This window comes from Gigantopelta aegis, unplaced genomic scaffold, assembly GCF_016097555.1.
Source record: "Gigantopelta aegis isolate Gae_Host unplaced genomic scaffold, Gae_host_genome ctg3052_pilon_pilon:::debris, whole genome shotgun sequence".
Lineage (NCBI taxonomy): Eukaryota > Metazoa > Mollusca > Gastropoda > Neomphalida > Peltospiridae > Gigantopelta > Gigantopelta aegis.
This window is the reverse complement of record NW_024533154.1, coordinates 1-17,500: the sequence shown is the minus strand read 5'-3', so window position 1 is coordinate 17,500 and position 17,500 is coordinate 1. Positions and strand designations below refer to the sequence as shown.

General features: G+C 37.3%; 1 protein-coding gene across 4 annotated transcripts in view; it reads left to right on the top strand.

Annotated features, from left to right (window-relative positions):
* LOC121391879 (solute carrier family 43 member 3-like) overlaps window positions 1-15,906 on the top strand; it is a 36,656-nt gene extending 20,750 nt beyond the window's left edge. For all 4 annotated transcript variants that reach the window (XM_041523353.1, XM_041523352.1, XM_041523355.1 and 1 more), the window contains exons 5-11: window positions 750-842; window positions 2,546-2,807; window positions 11,650-11,823; window positions 12,119-12,220; window positions 12,699-12,888; window positions 13,163-13,277; window positions 15,139-15,906. In XM_041523353.1, coding sequence (XP_041379287.1) covers window positions 750-842; window positions 2,546-2,807; window positions 11,650-11,823; window positions 12,119-12,220; window positions 12,699-12,888; window positions 13,163-13,277; window positions 15,139-15,651 — 1,449 coding nt within the window. In that variant the 3' untranslated portion in view covers window positions 15,652-15,906. The remainder of the gene's footprint in view (window positions 1-749; window positions 843-2,545; window positions 2,808-11,649; window positions 11,824-12,118; window positions 12,221-12,698; window positions 12,889-13,162; window positions 13,278-15,138) is intronic.
* Window positions 15,907-17,500: the final 1,594 nt, after the last annotated feature.

Sequence of the window (17,500 nt, the reverse complement as noted above, 5' to 3'; positions counted from 1 at the left end):
ACGTGCACAATCAGAGCAAGCTGTTTTAGAGCACGCCTGTCATGGGCACAGGTGCCGGCCTCCGTCCTATAATATACTCTTATTATTACTATTAGTCCGTTAATTTCAACCCTGCAATTGATCACGGTAATCGGCAAGGCCGTAGAGATTGACGTAGAGATTGCATTGGAGTTTGTAATTCTTCACCGCACGTTTTGCCATGTACGATATTCGATTTAGGTGTGTGTGTGTGGGGGGGAGGGGGGGGGGGGGTTTCGCCATAAACATTTTCTTAATTGCAGGGCTTAAATGCAGTATATGAAAATAAAATTACAACTAAAGAAGCCCGTGATCTTACTTATTCAATATGATTATAGAACGCTTGTGTATCATAAGTTAAGAATATGTATTCCTCACTCTGTTTGTTAGATACAAATAAATATGACATCCCAATGACATAGAGTCGTCGGCTTTATCCTGTTAACAACGAATATGGAATCAAACCCAGCAAATATCACGGAGTTCTCAGTTGTGGTGTTCACAGTAAAAAAACAAACATATCTAAATCATCAACTGGTTATAATCTTTTTTCTGCGTATAAATACATATCTGTAGCATGTTTCTGAAGACCCTCTGTTGTATCTATATAATGTAATGTGTTGTGTCAGAGTTTGTAACATGTATTCAGGTAATTGCGTCCTTTATAAATGTATCGCCATATTTCTGTTTGGCTAAGTGGAAATTGAATTGGGCTAAAACATTTCTTTCAGATTTCCATCCTGTTCACGACTGGTAGTTCTACGGTGGTTGGATTGTTATGTGGCGCCTTCGACTGTTCAGCTGTCATTCAACTTATTGTCAAGGTTATTTCATTCATTTCAACTTATATTGTGCTTATATCCAATTACGGTTCAAGCACGCCGTCCCGGTCACACACCTCAGCTATCAGTACTATCTGTTCAGGACAGTGGGTTATATTACTGTAGAATACTTTATTTCGCGGGATCAAATTTAATGAAAATGGGTCAATTCGCGAACATTTATTTTCGCGAATCCCCCAACCACCATCAATAAAAAAACGAAGTACAGATATTAATAATTTTGTTTCAAAAACGGAACTTAGTTTTGCCGGTTGTTACGCTAATCTGTAGAACTAATCCTACATGTACACACGAGTGATATACACATAAAACAATAGTTTTCCTGCTTTAACCAATCAAGACTTTATTGTTTACAAGTTAATAAGTTTACAGAAGGTGCTTACGCGTGCAGTTTTTCTTAATCCTTATAATTGTTATAAAAACAAAAACCGAAAACAAACGAAACGAAATTTGAAGGCACAAGCTACTAGTACTCAGTAACTTAAGTTTGAATGAAACAATATTTATTGCCGTCAGAATACTAGTTCAAACCGGTTTGTGATTGGCTAACGGGCCAAAAATAAAAATAAAATTGTGAAACATCTGAACATAGCCCAGTCCGGATTTTTTCACTTCCACATTTTTAATATACTGTGATATTGCATGTTTACTTCCGTCGTTGAACACGTAGTTGTTAGTGGTTTAGTGATAGAGAAGAAGGTGTACATGTCTTATACCTACCCATTGAGTCGTGTTAAAACTCGCTCTAGGTGGGAGCCCGTACCGGGCTGCGAACCCTGTACCTTCCACCCTTATATCCGATGGCCGACCGAGGCCGGTGTCAAGGTTGTTGACAACGTTGTCTTCAGTGGGGTTACTCTACATCTCATGCTATCATCACGAGGCTGAATAACATCCAAAACTTATGTTCAAAGTCTTGGTTTTCAGAATAAAAAAGTATTAATAGTGTTGTTTTTTTGGGGTTTTTTTTAAAACCCTGAACAAATCAGATAAGAAAGCAGTGTTATTTATTTATTCAAATTGGGGCGGGACGTAGCCAAGTGGTACAGCGCTCGCTCGATGTGCGGTCAGTGTGAGATCGATCCCCGTCGGTGGCCCAATTGCGCTATTTCTCGTTCCAGCCAGTGCACCACGACTGGTATATCAAAGGCCGTGGTATTTACCACCCTGTCTTTGGGATGGTGCATACAATAGATCCCTTGCTGCTAATCGAAAAGAGTAGCCCAAAAAGTGGCGACGGCAGGTTTCCTCTCTTAATATCTGTGTGGTCCTCAACTATATGTCTGACGCCATATAACCGTAAATAAAATATGTTGAGTGCGTCACTAAATGAAACATTTCCTTCCTTATTCAAATTATACAGATTTCATTATCCCTGTATGTGCCTCAGAATGAACTACATTTATAAAAAAAAAAAAAAAAAGTTTTAAGAAAGCAGCAAAATAGTGGACTAGAACCTTTTTAAACAACTGAACATTTAATAACCAGTTCTGGTTTTCAGCTGTCGATTTGTACATTCAAGTTTTATCAGTAGTCGAATTTGTAGCAATACCTCACCACTGATTTAACAGTAGATTCTAATTTGAAAACATAAACCCTACTATTTGCACATTGTAGGATTGTGTATGAGATTAATTATTCATACTGATGTTAATTCTGGCTTTTTAACGGTTTTTCTTTTTAAGCTTGCCTATGAAAATGGTTTCTCTAGACAGAACTCCTACTTGGTGCTGGTTGGACTGCACAGTATGGTTCTAGTGAACACTTTCCTCTTCCTGCCAAAGGATTTCATCTTCAAGAATGTAATTCAGAACGACGCAGAGGTCGAGCTCATTGTTAACCAAGACGGCCAAAACGGGACAGTCGAAGTGTTCGATATGGAGAAGAACAAAACGGATCCTGAATTAGGAGAGGATAAAGAAGAAAATGCCATTAGTAAAGAAGCAGGTAACGTATAGCCACGGTGGAGTAGTTGTTAAGCCACTGGACTTTAAGCTGGTAGGTACTGGGTTCGCATGCTAGTTTAGGCTTCCACACAGAGCGAGGTTTAACGGTACATTGGTGAGACTCTCGAGTTTCATAAGCACAGGCCCAGCACACATCTGATGCTGGATCAAGCCCTTTCCCAGATGGTCAGCATTGGTTGTGTATACATATTAGCACAGAGTAAATGTTCCTTGTTTCACAGTGTAGGTTTTCCTTGTGTTCTTTTATCGGAATATTAAATGAATAATAGAAGTCACAAGTTGGTTTGTAGGTTCTGATTTTCAACTCCAACATGTAATAATAATTTATGACTATGACACAAAACTGTTTCTCGGATCTTTCAGTTGAGTGTGTGTTTTGTCAGAGAACTTCAAGGCGTATGAACAGAATCTGTTCTCCCCAAGTCTATGCTAAACACGTTGTCTAGGTAATAATATAAAGTTGTCATGGTGTACTCGTTAAGACGCCTTCAATACCCGTGGAAACAATGAAACTGCATTGAATCAGATTGCTCGTTACATATTTAATTGGCACTTGAAACTAATCGGTTTGATTGGCAAGTCACTAACTAAGTGGATATCATGGCAGATGTCAAATTAAAAATTAACTAATTTGAATCAATGCTCTTGTAAAAATAAAGATATAATCCGTATTGTTATAGAGTTGAAGTTTAGCACTGTGACAGTACTATTCTATAACGACAACTTTAAGTTGTACGTCCAACGAATTACATATACAGTGGACTCTGTCTAAACCGGACTCACTTGGTACCATCGAAATAGTCCAGTTTACATAGAGGACCGGTTTAGACAGAGTTCATCCAGAGTTATGGCTCTTGAATGATCGACAACTCGCGATCAGCAATGACAGTCATACAAGCCAGACTTGCAATCGATTTAGTTCATGAGCCAGGACCCAAAATTTGGCCAATTGGTACCACGCTCATAGTGATTTTTGTCAAGGACTACATCCCTAGGAATGGAAAATGAATGATAGCATTGCAGGACTCACAGCTTTCTATGTGTATCCATCCGTTTTGTGACCCTACCCCCCATTTCCACGACGGTTATATTTTTATAGAATTGTTTAAACGTGACTAATTTAAAACATTTGTAAAATATTTGTCAGGGCATTTAGGAATGCAACACTTGGAGAATTGGGAGGTAATGGATTGGTGAATTCAGATATGTTACCAGTACTGAAATCCTTTGAGGATTAGGGTCTCATATAACACTTTTATCTGTAATGTTACAAAATATAATACACAGCTTTATTTTTGAGTAGAAATTTAACATAAAGTTTAGACTCAGCACTTCAAATATTCTTTTTGAAGGATCTTATTGCAGAAGAAGCTTGTTTTGACATCTAGTTAATATTTACATCATATATATAAAGTGTTTTTGGAAGTGCTTTTGTGTAACAACCATTTTGGTAACCCTACCCCCTTTCCTCAAAAGCATTATTTCAAAGGAATTGTTAACAGGATAACTAAATAAAAACATCATGCAATATTTATTAAGATGTACATGGCAAACCTAAAGGTATACAAAGTTGATTGGATATAAATCTGAGAAATAGAAGCAATAGTGACATCATTTGAAGGTTAAGGTCTCACATAACACTTTTTGTTTGATTATTAGGAATTGCAATTTTCGCCATTTTACAACTGTAATTCCAGTTGAAGTTTAGGTTTACACTTTTGCAGGGCTTTAATGTACCTGAATGTTTGTTGAACTCACACAAATTATTTAGATCTTCCATATATAAATCATTTGTTGAGCTATTTGCTGATGAAGTTATTAACATGGGCATGGCTTTTAAAAAAAGTATTTGTTAATACAAATTTTATTATTTTCTAATATAAACCCATTAAAGGGACATTCCCGAGTTTGCTGCACTTTTTAAGACGTTATCGACTAACAGAGACTTTTAACGATTGTAATTATATATCAAATATATTTTTCTGCATAAATTATTAGTGGCTGTATATTAAACCTTTTTCTGATCGTTCTAATCTTTGTACTAGGTTAAATTTCATTTTAATTCCTAAAAATGATTTTTTCGTACTTACAAAATTATTTGAAGACGAAATCTAGTTTGGGCTTCTTACAAATATTGAGATGACCAGAAACACATTAAATATACAAAAACTGATATTCTAAACAAGAAAATATATTTAATTTCTAAGTTTAATCGTAGAAATATTTTATTAGTCGGAAACATCTTACAATGCAGCAAACTCAGGAATGTCCCTTTAAATGTTCCTGTCAACTTAAAATGTACTTTCATCACATATTTATTGTTTTATGCAGGTGATAATAAATATTATTGTTTAAAATCATATTGCTGTACACGGCTAAGTCGAAACAATAAATCAGTTGGAAATGCATACATTGTCTTGATAGATTAAAAATACCATGATAAAGATGGATGCATATTTTGCAGATATGAAATTTCCATCACTGTCTTCAACCTGGTTGTCAAAATCTTCAAGTGTGAACATTATACCAGTCTATATAGATGCTGTATACTACAGTAGTCTTCTTGTGTTTCTATTTTCCAGCCTGTATCAACGGTACTTGGTGTTACTGGGTCATACTCTACATTACGATCTGGTTGATTGAATGCTGTGTAAATACTATGTTTTATCAAACAATCCCTACATAGTTACGCTTGGAGTATTTTGGTTGATTGCATGTTGTGTATGTTTTATGGAACAATCCTTGCATAGTTACACTTTCGATTCTGCCCCTTATTTGCACAGAAGAGAAACATATCTAGAACTGAAAAAGTAGAAGTGAATTTCTCCCTTTCAAGAAGAAAGGGAAGAAGTGTGATACAAATAGGCGAAGTGAACGTTTATTGGTACATTTTGTAATGTTTCGGAAAGGCTTCAAATTAGACACAGAGTTCTGATTCCTAGGTACACTGGCAGTGTAACCCCCCAGTGTATACAACTCTATAAACATTTTGATAGTCAATACAGATTCAACGATACTTGCACCAGGTTCAGGACCACATTTGTGAGAGCAATGGAACTCCAGGGATCTCTTGGAATGCCAAGCACAAAATATAGTTCCTCTCTTCTGAGCTAAAGGCAACTTGTTTGTATCCCTCAATTGCAGCATGAGCTGCATGCAATCGCAAGCATCAGTCAATCTGAAAACACCGGATGTGATACAACCTTGGATATTGTTTTATTATGTGTTATCAAAACACTTCCCCTTGGAGTGTATTTGTGTATACTGATTTCCTTCGTTCTTTGACTAAGAAAATATTTAAATTGGTGATATTGGTAACCTGATTCCAAAAGGTTCTTAACAAAATATGTTGCTCTTAGTAAAAGTCCCATGATATATACCAACCACAATATTAACATGTTTTGTGTGGCTTCCACCTCATAATGCTTTATGCAACATTGATTTTACCACCTCTAAACACTTAGCATAATCACTGTTTGCTACCTGGACCAAGTCAATCCCATTTCATTTCAAATTCATCTGCAACGAAGCCCATTATAGAGGTACCAATGAAAGTTAAAGGATATCTTGAAAGTATATCTTGTGCCAGCTCAGTGATGCACGCAAACAGTGATTGGTTTTCAATTAATGTTTAGACACAAATGGCTAATGTGTCAGCTTTTCGTGTTCTAGGCTAGGCTGCATAACATTGTTCTTCATCAAGTCAAAGGCAGTAAGTATCCACTGAAACTACCTATGCAGTACAGATGTTCTCAACAAATGCAATTAATCAACATTGAATGAGGCTTACTAACAGTACTATGGAATATACTCATAATCCCTTGAAACGTTAGGCTTTGGAAACTCTTTATGATAACACATTGATGTTTTGCGGTATCTTTTTAGCATTAGAATTTAACCATAATCCTGTTGTGACCTCTAGAGTCCGGGCATCTTTGTTCACTTAAACTTAGTGGGTTTTAGGAATGCATCCACAAATATTGTTGTCATACATCTGATAAAAAATGCTGCCAATATGAAAGGCTTCAAACATATCTAGGTGCTCAATTGGAAGATTGTTTTTGTGCTTAATAAGTCGGCGTGTATGTGCCATAATACAGCTTGTCAAAGCAGAGCACCGTGGAATCACTAACCTAAAGTGCAATTCCCACATGTGATGCTCGTAGAAGGCTACGCAATGCATCTATGTAACTGTGAGACATCAAAACCACTGAAAACTCTTCATTTCTGTGTGACAAACATTTTAATACATCTTTCTAGAGATTGTTTAACTCTGCTAAAAATTGGCAAGCTGCTAGAACAGTCAAATTTCATTTGGTACAAGTCTTTAACCATTTTTTCTTTGGTTGGCTTTTTGCCCAAATAATAAACTGACCAAGCTAGTCTCATAATACTTTTAGAGCTTCATGATATTCCTGTACATGGTTGTACATCTTTACTTCAAGGACTTAACTAACTACGTCTACAGCAATCATATACCGATATACCTATGTACAAGCCTTGAAAGCACCATCATATGATGCATTAAGAAGATTCTTAAGATAATAATGGCATAGCCGTCTTTATGCCTTTGCAAACTGTTTGATTCATCAGTACGGCAATGATTTGTAAAGGTAATTTTATACTGAGATGCTTTGGTTCTGGTTCACAATTTGAAATACAATCGTCTGCTCGGAACAAGGTGTATTAATAGTAGGCAGGCATCTTTGAGATGGTTCATATTGAAATCTCTGGTACTCATACCGAATTCAGTCCGACTTTGGCTTTTCCATTTATCTGTGTTTGTCTGCCGTGCTAGCCTCCAAATGAGGTTATTTGTTTTCAAGCAACTTCAGCTAAATGTTTGGGGTTTTGTTATACCATTAGTACGATCCATTACCAGTGACTCTGGTCCAACACATACACCAGAAACATAACATTTCAAACATTTGCTCCACCAGTGAGAGCCACCTCCAGTCTATCAATATTGTCCCAAGATAGATTCGTCTGTATTAGGCTAAATGGTGGTTGAAACATATTGCAGTGCTAACTCGTGGTAGCCTCTAGTTTCAGGAGACATAAAGCTCTATCATTTGTCTTCAGCAAGGAGTACGACACACCCTGTCATGTTATTTTTAATGTCTGGATTAGTTCAACATAATTATGAAGGTAGTAATGCATTAATATTAAATTTTAGGAAACGTGTACAGCTGAATCACTTACCAATGTATTAATGCAATTAACAAATAGGTAAACTTGATTATAATAAAAATGTGTTGTTTTGATCTTTTAAGTTGTGGATTCAACAGTATGCCTATTTGTGTGTGGCCATGTTATGATATGTTAAGATACACTTTTAAACAATAATACCTTTGTAGTCATCGTTGTATTACAAAGATAACAATAAATACATGATCAATATGGGGTTTAAATTAATAACATAGACTTTTAATCGTTTTCAGTCTAATGAGAGATCATTTTAATGGCATCTCGCCAACATATAACGTCAAATTCACTTTACATCCAGGAACTAAGTAGTATTTAGCAGCCTAGTATAGATCTGTGTGCAATAAAATCCCTGAAACAAAACATTTGAGGATGTCAACCTAAACTTCAAGTTAAATTACTGTTGAGAAATGGTGGAAATTGCACTATGTAATGTAAAAATTAAAGTGTTACTTGAGACCCTAACCCCCTAGGGATGACACGATTGCTTGTATTTCTGAAATTCATATTCCACTAACTTGCTCTTCTCTTATTTTTGCCTGACCATCCTAATAAATATTTTATAATGTGTTTTATTTAGTCACTGTTCATAATTCCATTGAAATATTGCTGTTGAGGAAATAGGGGTAGGGTTGTACTGTGTGAATTGTTGTATTTTGTAACGTTACAGAAAAAGTGGTATATGAGACCCTAATCCTTAAAGGATTTCAATATTGGTAATATATCTGAATTCTCCTATCCATTATCTGCCAAGTTATGTTTTCCTAAATGCCCTGAGAAATATTTTACAATGCTTTTAATATGGTCACCCTTTAGCAATTCTGTAAAAATATAACTGTTGCGGTAATAGGGATAGGGTTATAAAATGTGTAATTACACAGCAAATCCTGCAACAAAACTTTGTTTATAGGATGTAAATAATAACTGGTTGTCCAAATGAGCTTCTGTTGTAATTAGAACGTTTAAAGAGAATATGTGAGGTGCTGAGCCTAAACTTTATGTTAAATTTCTACTGAAAAATAAAAATGTGTGAATTGTATTTTGTAATGTTACAAACAAAGTGTTATATGAGACCCTAATCCTCGAAGGATTTCAATATATCTCAATTCTCCAATCCATTATCTCCCAATCCTCCATATTTTGTATTCTTAAATGCCATGACAAATATTTTACAATGTTTTTAATATAGGCACCCTTTAGCAATTCTGTAAAAATATAACTGTCGTGGAAATGGGGTTAAGGTCACAAAACGGGTAAATACATACAGAAAGCTGTGAGTTCTGCAAAGCTATCGTACGTTTTCCACCCCTAGGGATGTAGACCGTGACAAAAATCACTATGAGCATTCGTCCCCCCAGATGGTACCAATCGACCCCTCTGGCTCATGGACTAATTATTTCACAGACATAAAAAAATATACTTAAAGAGACATTCCTGAGTTTGCTGCAATTTTTTAGATGTTATCGACTAACAAAGACTTTTTAACGATTTTAATTACATATCAAATATATTTAAGTATTAGTGGCTGCATATTAAACGTGTTTCTGGTCGTTCTAATATTTGTACTAGGTTAAATTTGATTTTATTTCCTTAAACATTATTTATTCGTACTACGAAATTATTTGAATACAAAATCCAGATCTAACGGCCTACCGCAATGAGAGTAAACTCCACACGAGTGCAATTGCATTTTGTATTTGATCTTGCGACGGCGTTCTAATTACTTGACAATTGACTATTATTGTTCAACTAATTAAGCAGCCCGTCGTTCAGTCAAATCCCAATCCGGTGTAGACAGAGGTAATTAATGCTTGAACGGTTCTTTCGTTCTTGATTTTTGATCCAGAGTCCGGAGTAGACAGAATACGGATTAGGCAGAGATTTACACCTAAGCGACAAACGGTAGCTGGACGGGGCTTTAGAAATGGACCGGTCTACGCAGATATCTGGATTACACAGAATCCGGTTTAGACAGAGTCCACTGTAGTTATGGTTTTCTGGGAATTCTTTATTAGGATATTAAAAAAATTAATCAAAGCCAATGTTGTCAGACAGGGATCTCAGTGGCTCGAACAAAAGCTGCTATATTCTGTAGGTTCTCCAAGGGGCCAAAGAGTTTCTCTTTCAGGGGTTCATCTGAAGGCCAGACTACTTTTCTCTGGTTCTGGTAGGTGGGACAATGTTGTAGCAAATGTTCCACGGTCATGGATGCTGTACCATATTGGCAGGTTCCACTGTTTCTCACTCAGAATTTGGTATACATGTGGTAGTTGAGTATACAGTGGCCTGTTCTCAGTCGCATCATTATCACCTGGTCTTCTCTTGAAAGTTGGTAGTAAATGTCTCTGCTGTTATGATCTGTGTGTTGAAGGAACCGTCGTCTCCTGTACGTGCGCTTTTCAATGGCTTCCATCTCCTAATTGGTTATTTGTAGCTCATCTTGGACCATTTTCCATCCTTTTGGCAACTTGTCTGCTTCCTCATTTCCGGGAATGTTGCAGTGTGATGGTATCCATTGTATTGTTGTTTGTTCAGTGGTGCAGCTCAGTGCAGAAAGTGTAGAAGCACGTTCATTCAGGTCTTTGTTTTTGGGGTCTTTGAGAGCTTGGAGTACAGAGAGAGCATCTGTGAAGATGACAACTTTCCTGTGTGTGAGCTCCATATTGTTGCAGCAATCCTCAGGCCTTCTGATTCTGTGTTATAATTGAGGAGTATTTTCCTGTTGCAATGGACATCCGAATCCTTTCCCCATCTTTAAGTTCGATTTGAATCCCCCCACCGCCATTTCTGGTTGCTTCTTCTGCTGATCCATCAGTATAAGAATGTGTCCACTGGTCTTGGGAGTAGGCCTGGTGCATAAACTCTAGGACAAGGCTTCTTCTTTCTATTTCTGTCTGGGTTTCCTTCTTGAGAATCCCTGGTACTGTCTCTATGATATCAGGAAACGTGTGTCTTTTCCATGCTGGGAGCAAACAATGTGTTGGGATTTTCTTTATCTTAGGATTCAATTAATCTAAATTCTGGTAACATAGTTCATAGTGGTTTGACAACTTGTAATGCATTTGGCATGACTGTTCCTAACAAAAAGTCATCTAGACACAAAATCATGTTGGCCCGTGGCAAATCAACCAATGGTGATCTTCCGATAGGAGTGGGAATATGTCTGATTTCATTCATATGTCAATGATCACTTGAGTTCAATTTTCCATTAATTTTTAGAAATGTCAGAAGTCACGTTTTACAATATACTTTCATTTCCAAGGCCGTAGCTAGGATTTTTTTTTGTTGGGGGTGGGGGTGCGGGAGGGCAACTGAGTAGTTAATAGTCTAAAACTCCTTAAACGGTTAAGAAGAGAATTTTCTTTAAGTTTCTATAATGTTTTCCGGATTTTTTTCTGGGGGTGGGCAACTGTCCCCCTTGCACACACACCCCGTCTATGGCCCTGATTTCACTTGTCTACTTTTAAATTTAGAGATGTGTTACGAGTCACTTATGTTCAAATGAACATGTACATTCATTTCAGTTGTTTATTATTATTATTATTATTTTATTTTTTGTATTATTATTATTTTGTTTTATTATTATTATTATTATTATTATTATTATTTTAATTTAGAGAATACAAGCAATGAGAAAGATTCTGGCAAACGTACGCTAAAGAGTTGTATGTTGTCCTCTGCTTATCTGCTACACGTCTTCTGGCTGTGCATTCTACAGCTGCGCTTCTACTACTACTTCAGCTCTCTCAACCCGTGGATTAACAACATCCTCGATGGAGATAAGAACCAAGGTACTGAAGCTTTGTAGCATCCTCTCTTTGTCACCTCAAACCTTAAAGGCGACATGACATGTTTGGAAAGACGAGGTTTTCTCCCATGAGTCTTCATTCCTGTATTCCTCCTTTACACACACACACACACACACACAGAGAGAGAGAGAGAGAGAGAGAGAGAGAGAGAGAGAGAGAGAGAGAGAGAGAGAGAGAGAGAGAGAGAGAGAGAGAGAGAGAGAGAGAGAGAGAGCTGTAGATATATAAATAGCTTCAATATGTTTATTAATATAGTTTTATTTTTGTATTATTTCAGTGAGTTTCTATACCAACATCTCACTTTACTTCATACTGGGCGGTATCATAACATCACCACTTGCTGGCATCGTATACGACTGGCAGAAACGAATATTCAAAAGTAAGTTTAAAAATCTTGGCCCACGACTAAGTGTTAGCATTATATTGCAGCCTGAACCGCTGAACACAGAAGCAGCTTGTTGGGAGTCATTACAGGAACTGGCATCGACGGCACAGTGGTCAAAAGTGGCAGGTTCTGGGTTCGTATCCCATGACCAGCTCCTAGATAGTGTGAGTCACTGACCGTGTAGTCCAAATGATTGGCTAAGAACTTGAACAATATTAAGTACATTGAAAATCTTCAGCACCTGTCCAGTTGTAATGGCTGCCCCTATTTTTTTAAATTCAAACTGTTACGTCACATGTTAATCTGCCGGTCACCTTTAGTTTATTTTATAATAATATAAATTTATAAATACATGTACATGTAGTAGTAAATGAAATTGTTTGGATGTATTTTTGTGTGTGTGCATTTAATTCAAGGTATAATCTTCACATTGCAGCAGAAAAATGGATACGTCATTTAATTATTATTTCAGACAAACGATCCGAGAAATGTCGGCAGCTGATGCCTTCTGTCTTCCCTCTGACGTTAGCAGTTGTTCTAGCCATTGTTCTCTCTGTCCTCACCCTCATCCCGGTGGAGGAAATCCTTTATTTGACCTTCACGACACTGACGATATTCCGATCCTTCCTCTACGCAATGGCGGTTGCCTTTGTCAGCGAGATGTGAGTGATTCGGAATGTGTTTCTATTTCTGAATTTAAACATTAAAAACATGTCTTCATTATATAAATTTATGTGGACATGTTGTAGCTTATTTGAAGGATCAGTCGACTTCAGTAAACATATTGGGGTTTGGTTTTTCCCCCTCTATTCCAACCATATTACAGGGAATACTACACGAGTGACCGTTAGATACTATTTACCTTACACCAGGTTGATTCAGAATTTTATTACTTTGGATAAATCTTTGCACATTAATATTCTCTTCATTGTACAGGTTCCCTAATGAGTATTTTGGCTTGATGTTCGGAGTCCTACTGGTTGCTGGCGGGATCTTTGGTTTCCTCCAGTTTGCCCTCTTTCAGTGGGCAGAGGCAACAGACTTTGATCAGGCAGGTTCCGCTTAATAAGCACTACAGTGAAACCTCTCAAAACCGGACCATCTGTAAACCGGAATTCCCTCAAAACAGGACGTTTTACAATCCCTTTTTAAAACCTAGGAAGGAACTTAACCTCTCTGAACTGGATACCTCTAAAAACCGGACAATTATCTTGGTCCCAAGGGTGTCCGGTTTAAAGGGGTTTCACTGTAATTATTTGTGGCCTAATACAAGCATATACTATTATTGCTTTTTTCTTGTTTGGTGTGTTCTTTTTTAGGGGCTTTTTTTTAGGGGGGTGGGGGGTTTGAGTCAAAAGAGATAAATTAAATAATACATTTATCTATCTTCACAGCTAAAAGAGTGAATTATAGTATAGGAATTAAACTCTTTTATAATTATCCTTATGCTATGCATCTGACTTTCAGATGCATATTTTCAGATGGATGATTTTTTTGGATTTTTTTTAAAATAAATATTTATTGTCCCAGGTTGGGAGCCACGAATCACTGCTTTACATAATATATATTCATGTTCTAAGCAACAACAAAATATGTTAAAAATAACAAAATTGACTGAAACTGATTCAGACTAAAGTTCAACACATGTATACAGTTTGACATGGACAGTGATCTATAATATAACTGTATATTTTTATGAGCTGGATGAATTTGTTACCGATAAACCGATCGTAACTTAAAAAACTAATTGTTGTGAATGTGTAAGCATACTAGGTGAGAGAAATGTCTTGTTGGCAAAAATGCTTTCACCATTGCAGTTTCAGAACATTTCAATATTTAATTCTAATGAGCTCTGTCCCATGCTAGTTTTGATTTAGTAAACTAGTCTGAGTGTGGCAGTCCTCTTTGTAGTGGTACCAGAGGGATAAGATATCCAGTAAAGGATCTCCTCGGAAGTGGCAGTCCACTTTGTAGCGGTACAAGAGGGATAAGATATCCAGAAAAGGTTCTTCTCGGAAGTGGCTGTCCTCCTATAGACGAGGCACTAGATAGAGGTTCATGAAATCAACCACTATTTTGCCAAATGCCTATTCGACTCTGCATTGTGCAGATACTAGTATTCGGCCCTGATCATGTATTACGGTTTTGTCGTTCAGAATTAATGGATGTAAATATTTAGACAGTAGAGAAAGTGCCAGATCCTGGGGATGACTAACCCCATATCCCTAAAGTGAAATAACACAAAGTAAGCTTGGTGAAAACAGCCCAGCAATTCATGTTTAATGTGTTAACGTTTAAAGTTGCAACGAACAGACACATTGAAAGACAGTCCTGAATTTCCATCCATTGTAAGATGTTTGCAATAACAGAGCCTTGTTGCCGACTACTGTTTTTTACTAAATACATTTTCTTGTTTAGAATATCAGCGTCTGTATATTGAATGCGTTTACGGTCGTATACTAATGTTTGTAGCACTCAGGTTTTACTTTAATTCGTGATATATATTTTTTCAAAATTACTGGGAGGTAAAATTCCAGTCTGGGCTAATACAAGCATTAGGACAACAACAAACACAATGTAAATACAGACACTGATAATTTAAATACGAATATGTATTTAATTTGTATGTTACGTCATCGAAAAGCCTCTATTGGTCGGAAACATTTTACAATGGTTGTAAACTCAGGACTGTCCCTTTAACAGTTATACAGTGCTGTCAGTAAGATCACTTTATATACCAACACTACTAGATAGTCCACCCTCAAGTGACGCCACCCAGACCCTTCGTCGGCTCTAAATATAACAGAAAAACTAAACCTCACACTGAGGGTGTCTGTTTAAAATCTCATGAATGGCTGTTGATTTTTTTGTAACATCGACAAGATGTTTTGGTTTCCTTTTTTCTTTCTCAGGTGATCATATTTCTTCTTGTGTTGATATGCACGTCGTTTGTGCACCCAGCTTACCAGTGGTACACCAGCCGTCGAATGGAGAGGCTGGCTAATGGGGACAAAGCTGGGTTGCCCATGGATACGATAAGAGCATCCGAGGGTACTAATCCTGAGCCCGAGGATGCTAAAACCAAGTCCGAGGATACTAAAACCGAGCCTGAGGATACTAAAACTGAGCCTGAGGATACTAAAACCGAGCCCAAGGATACTAAAACTGAGCCCGAGGATACTAAAGCAGAGCCTGAGGATACTAATCCTGAGCCCGAGGATGCTAAAACCAAGTCCGAGGATACTAAAACCGAGCTCGAGGATGCTAAAACTGAGCCCGAGGATACTAAAACCGAGCCCGAGGATACTAAAACCGACCCCGAGGATACTAAAACCGAACCCGGGGATCCTAAAACTGAGCCTGAGGATACTAAAACCGAGCCTGAGGATACTAAAACCGATGGCATGATTTGTGTTAAGCTATAGAATCATCTAAACTTCGTGAAAATAACGCTGGCAGTTTTTGGCTCAGAAGAATCGCTACTTAGACTAAGAGTTTGGTTCCCATAAAATTACTTCCACGCCGCAGACTGTCAGAGACCAGACACATATAGTATGTCACTGAACTGTGTATGCCAAGTTTCAGCTGTATGAATCTATGACAGATCAGTCGCAGACTGGTTGCAGATATCTCACCACTATTGTGTTTACATCGACGAGCATATAAACATTACTACATAATTATACAATTTTTATTTTAAATGGAAATCATCATACTGATGTACGTACTTGTCTGACACCCAATAGCCGATCGTTATTTTTGCCCCCCCCCCCCCCCCCCCCCCCCCGAGAATCTCAACTCTTTTTTCTTCTTTTTTTTTTACTCCAGAAAATAGCATACACATCTCAGGGTTTAATTTCTATAGTGTTTCATTTGTTTATAAAAAGTAGTGCCCCCCCCCCCCCCCCCCTAGAATTTTGATCAGGGTACGACTCTGCATTGGCCTATGTAGGAATTAAACAGGAAAAAACAATGTTTACCATGTTCTGCCTTAGGAGAAGAAAATAGCCCCTGTAACGTCATTCTACTTTAAAAAACAATAATAATAAAATAAAAAATAAAAAAACCTTCGCTACCTAGAGATCGAAATATTGTGACTCTTTACTTAACTCTCATTAAATCCCAGTCGACAGGCAAAACACTACATAATATGGCATTCATTTCAACCAGTGCACCACAACTGGTCAAAGGTCGTGGTATGTGTTTTCTTGTCTGTGGAAAAGTGCAGAAAAAAGCTCCCTTACTGTTAATGGAAAAATGTAGCAGGTTTCCTCTGATGACTACGAGTCGGAATTACCAAATGGTTGACATCCAATAGCCGATGATTAATTAATCGATCTGCTCTAGTGGTGTCGTTAAACAACACCAACAAAAAAATGATGCAGGAATCAACCTGTTAGTCTGTAGCACTATAATTACGGGGGGTGGGGAGGGTGGGGGGGGGGGGAGCCGGTCCTCCCTTTTAGTACTGCAGAAATCAGTTCTGAAACCGGCTGGTAGGTACAGGGTTCACAGCCCGGCACCGGCTCCCACCCAGAGCGAGTTTTAACGACTCAATGGGTAGGTGTAATACCACTACACCCTCTTCTCTCTCACTAACCACTAACAACTAACCCATTGTTCTGAACAGACCGCTGAAGTATGTGCCCAGGACAGCGTGCTTGAACCTTAATTGGATATAAGCACGAAAATAAGTTAAAGAAAGAAAGAAGTTCTGATTCCAAATAATAAAATAAGGAAAAGGGTACTCTTTTTCAATGGATCTATAATGGCTGAATAGTCCAGTCAAAATAAGCTTTGATCTAGAACCAACTGCAACAGAAATGATTTTTATTGCAAATGTTCCCTGAACCCTACCTGAACAACAAAAATGTACATTGATTTAGGTGGGGCAAATATACTAATTTGCATAATTTCAAAATGGCCGCCATAACTCATATACGCAAACACAATGGCAAACTATTCTTAAGATTCAGTGGCTAAATACATGGAATTATCAGTGCTGTGACTTAAATGTATTCACACATATGCTTTAAAATTTATTCAGAGATATATGGATGAAAAGTAAAATTCAAGATGGCAGCCTTTGTTCAAAATGGGTACCAATATTCCCCCAAATCGCATATAAATGTATATACATGCATATACAAACAATGTACTTTTGTTTGTGTTACTAATATTATGAAAGAAAACCTGTAAATATAAACTAATTATTTAGTTACAAAAGTGACATAAATGATGTATTAGCTTTGAATTGTATCGACCTAAGTTGGC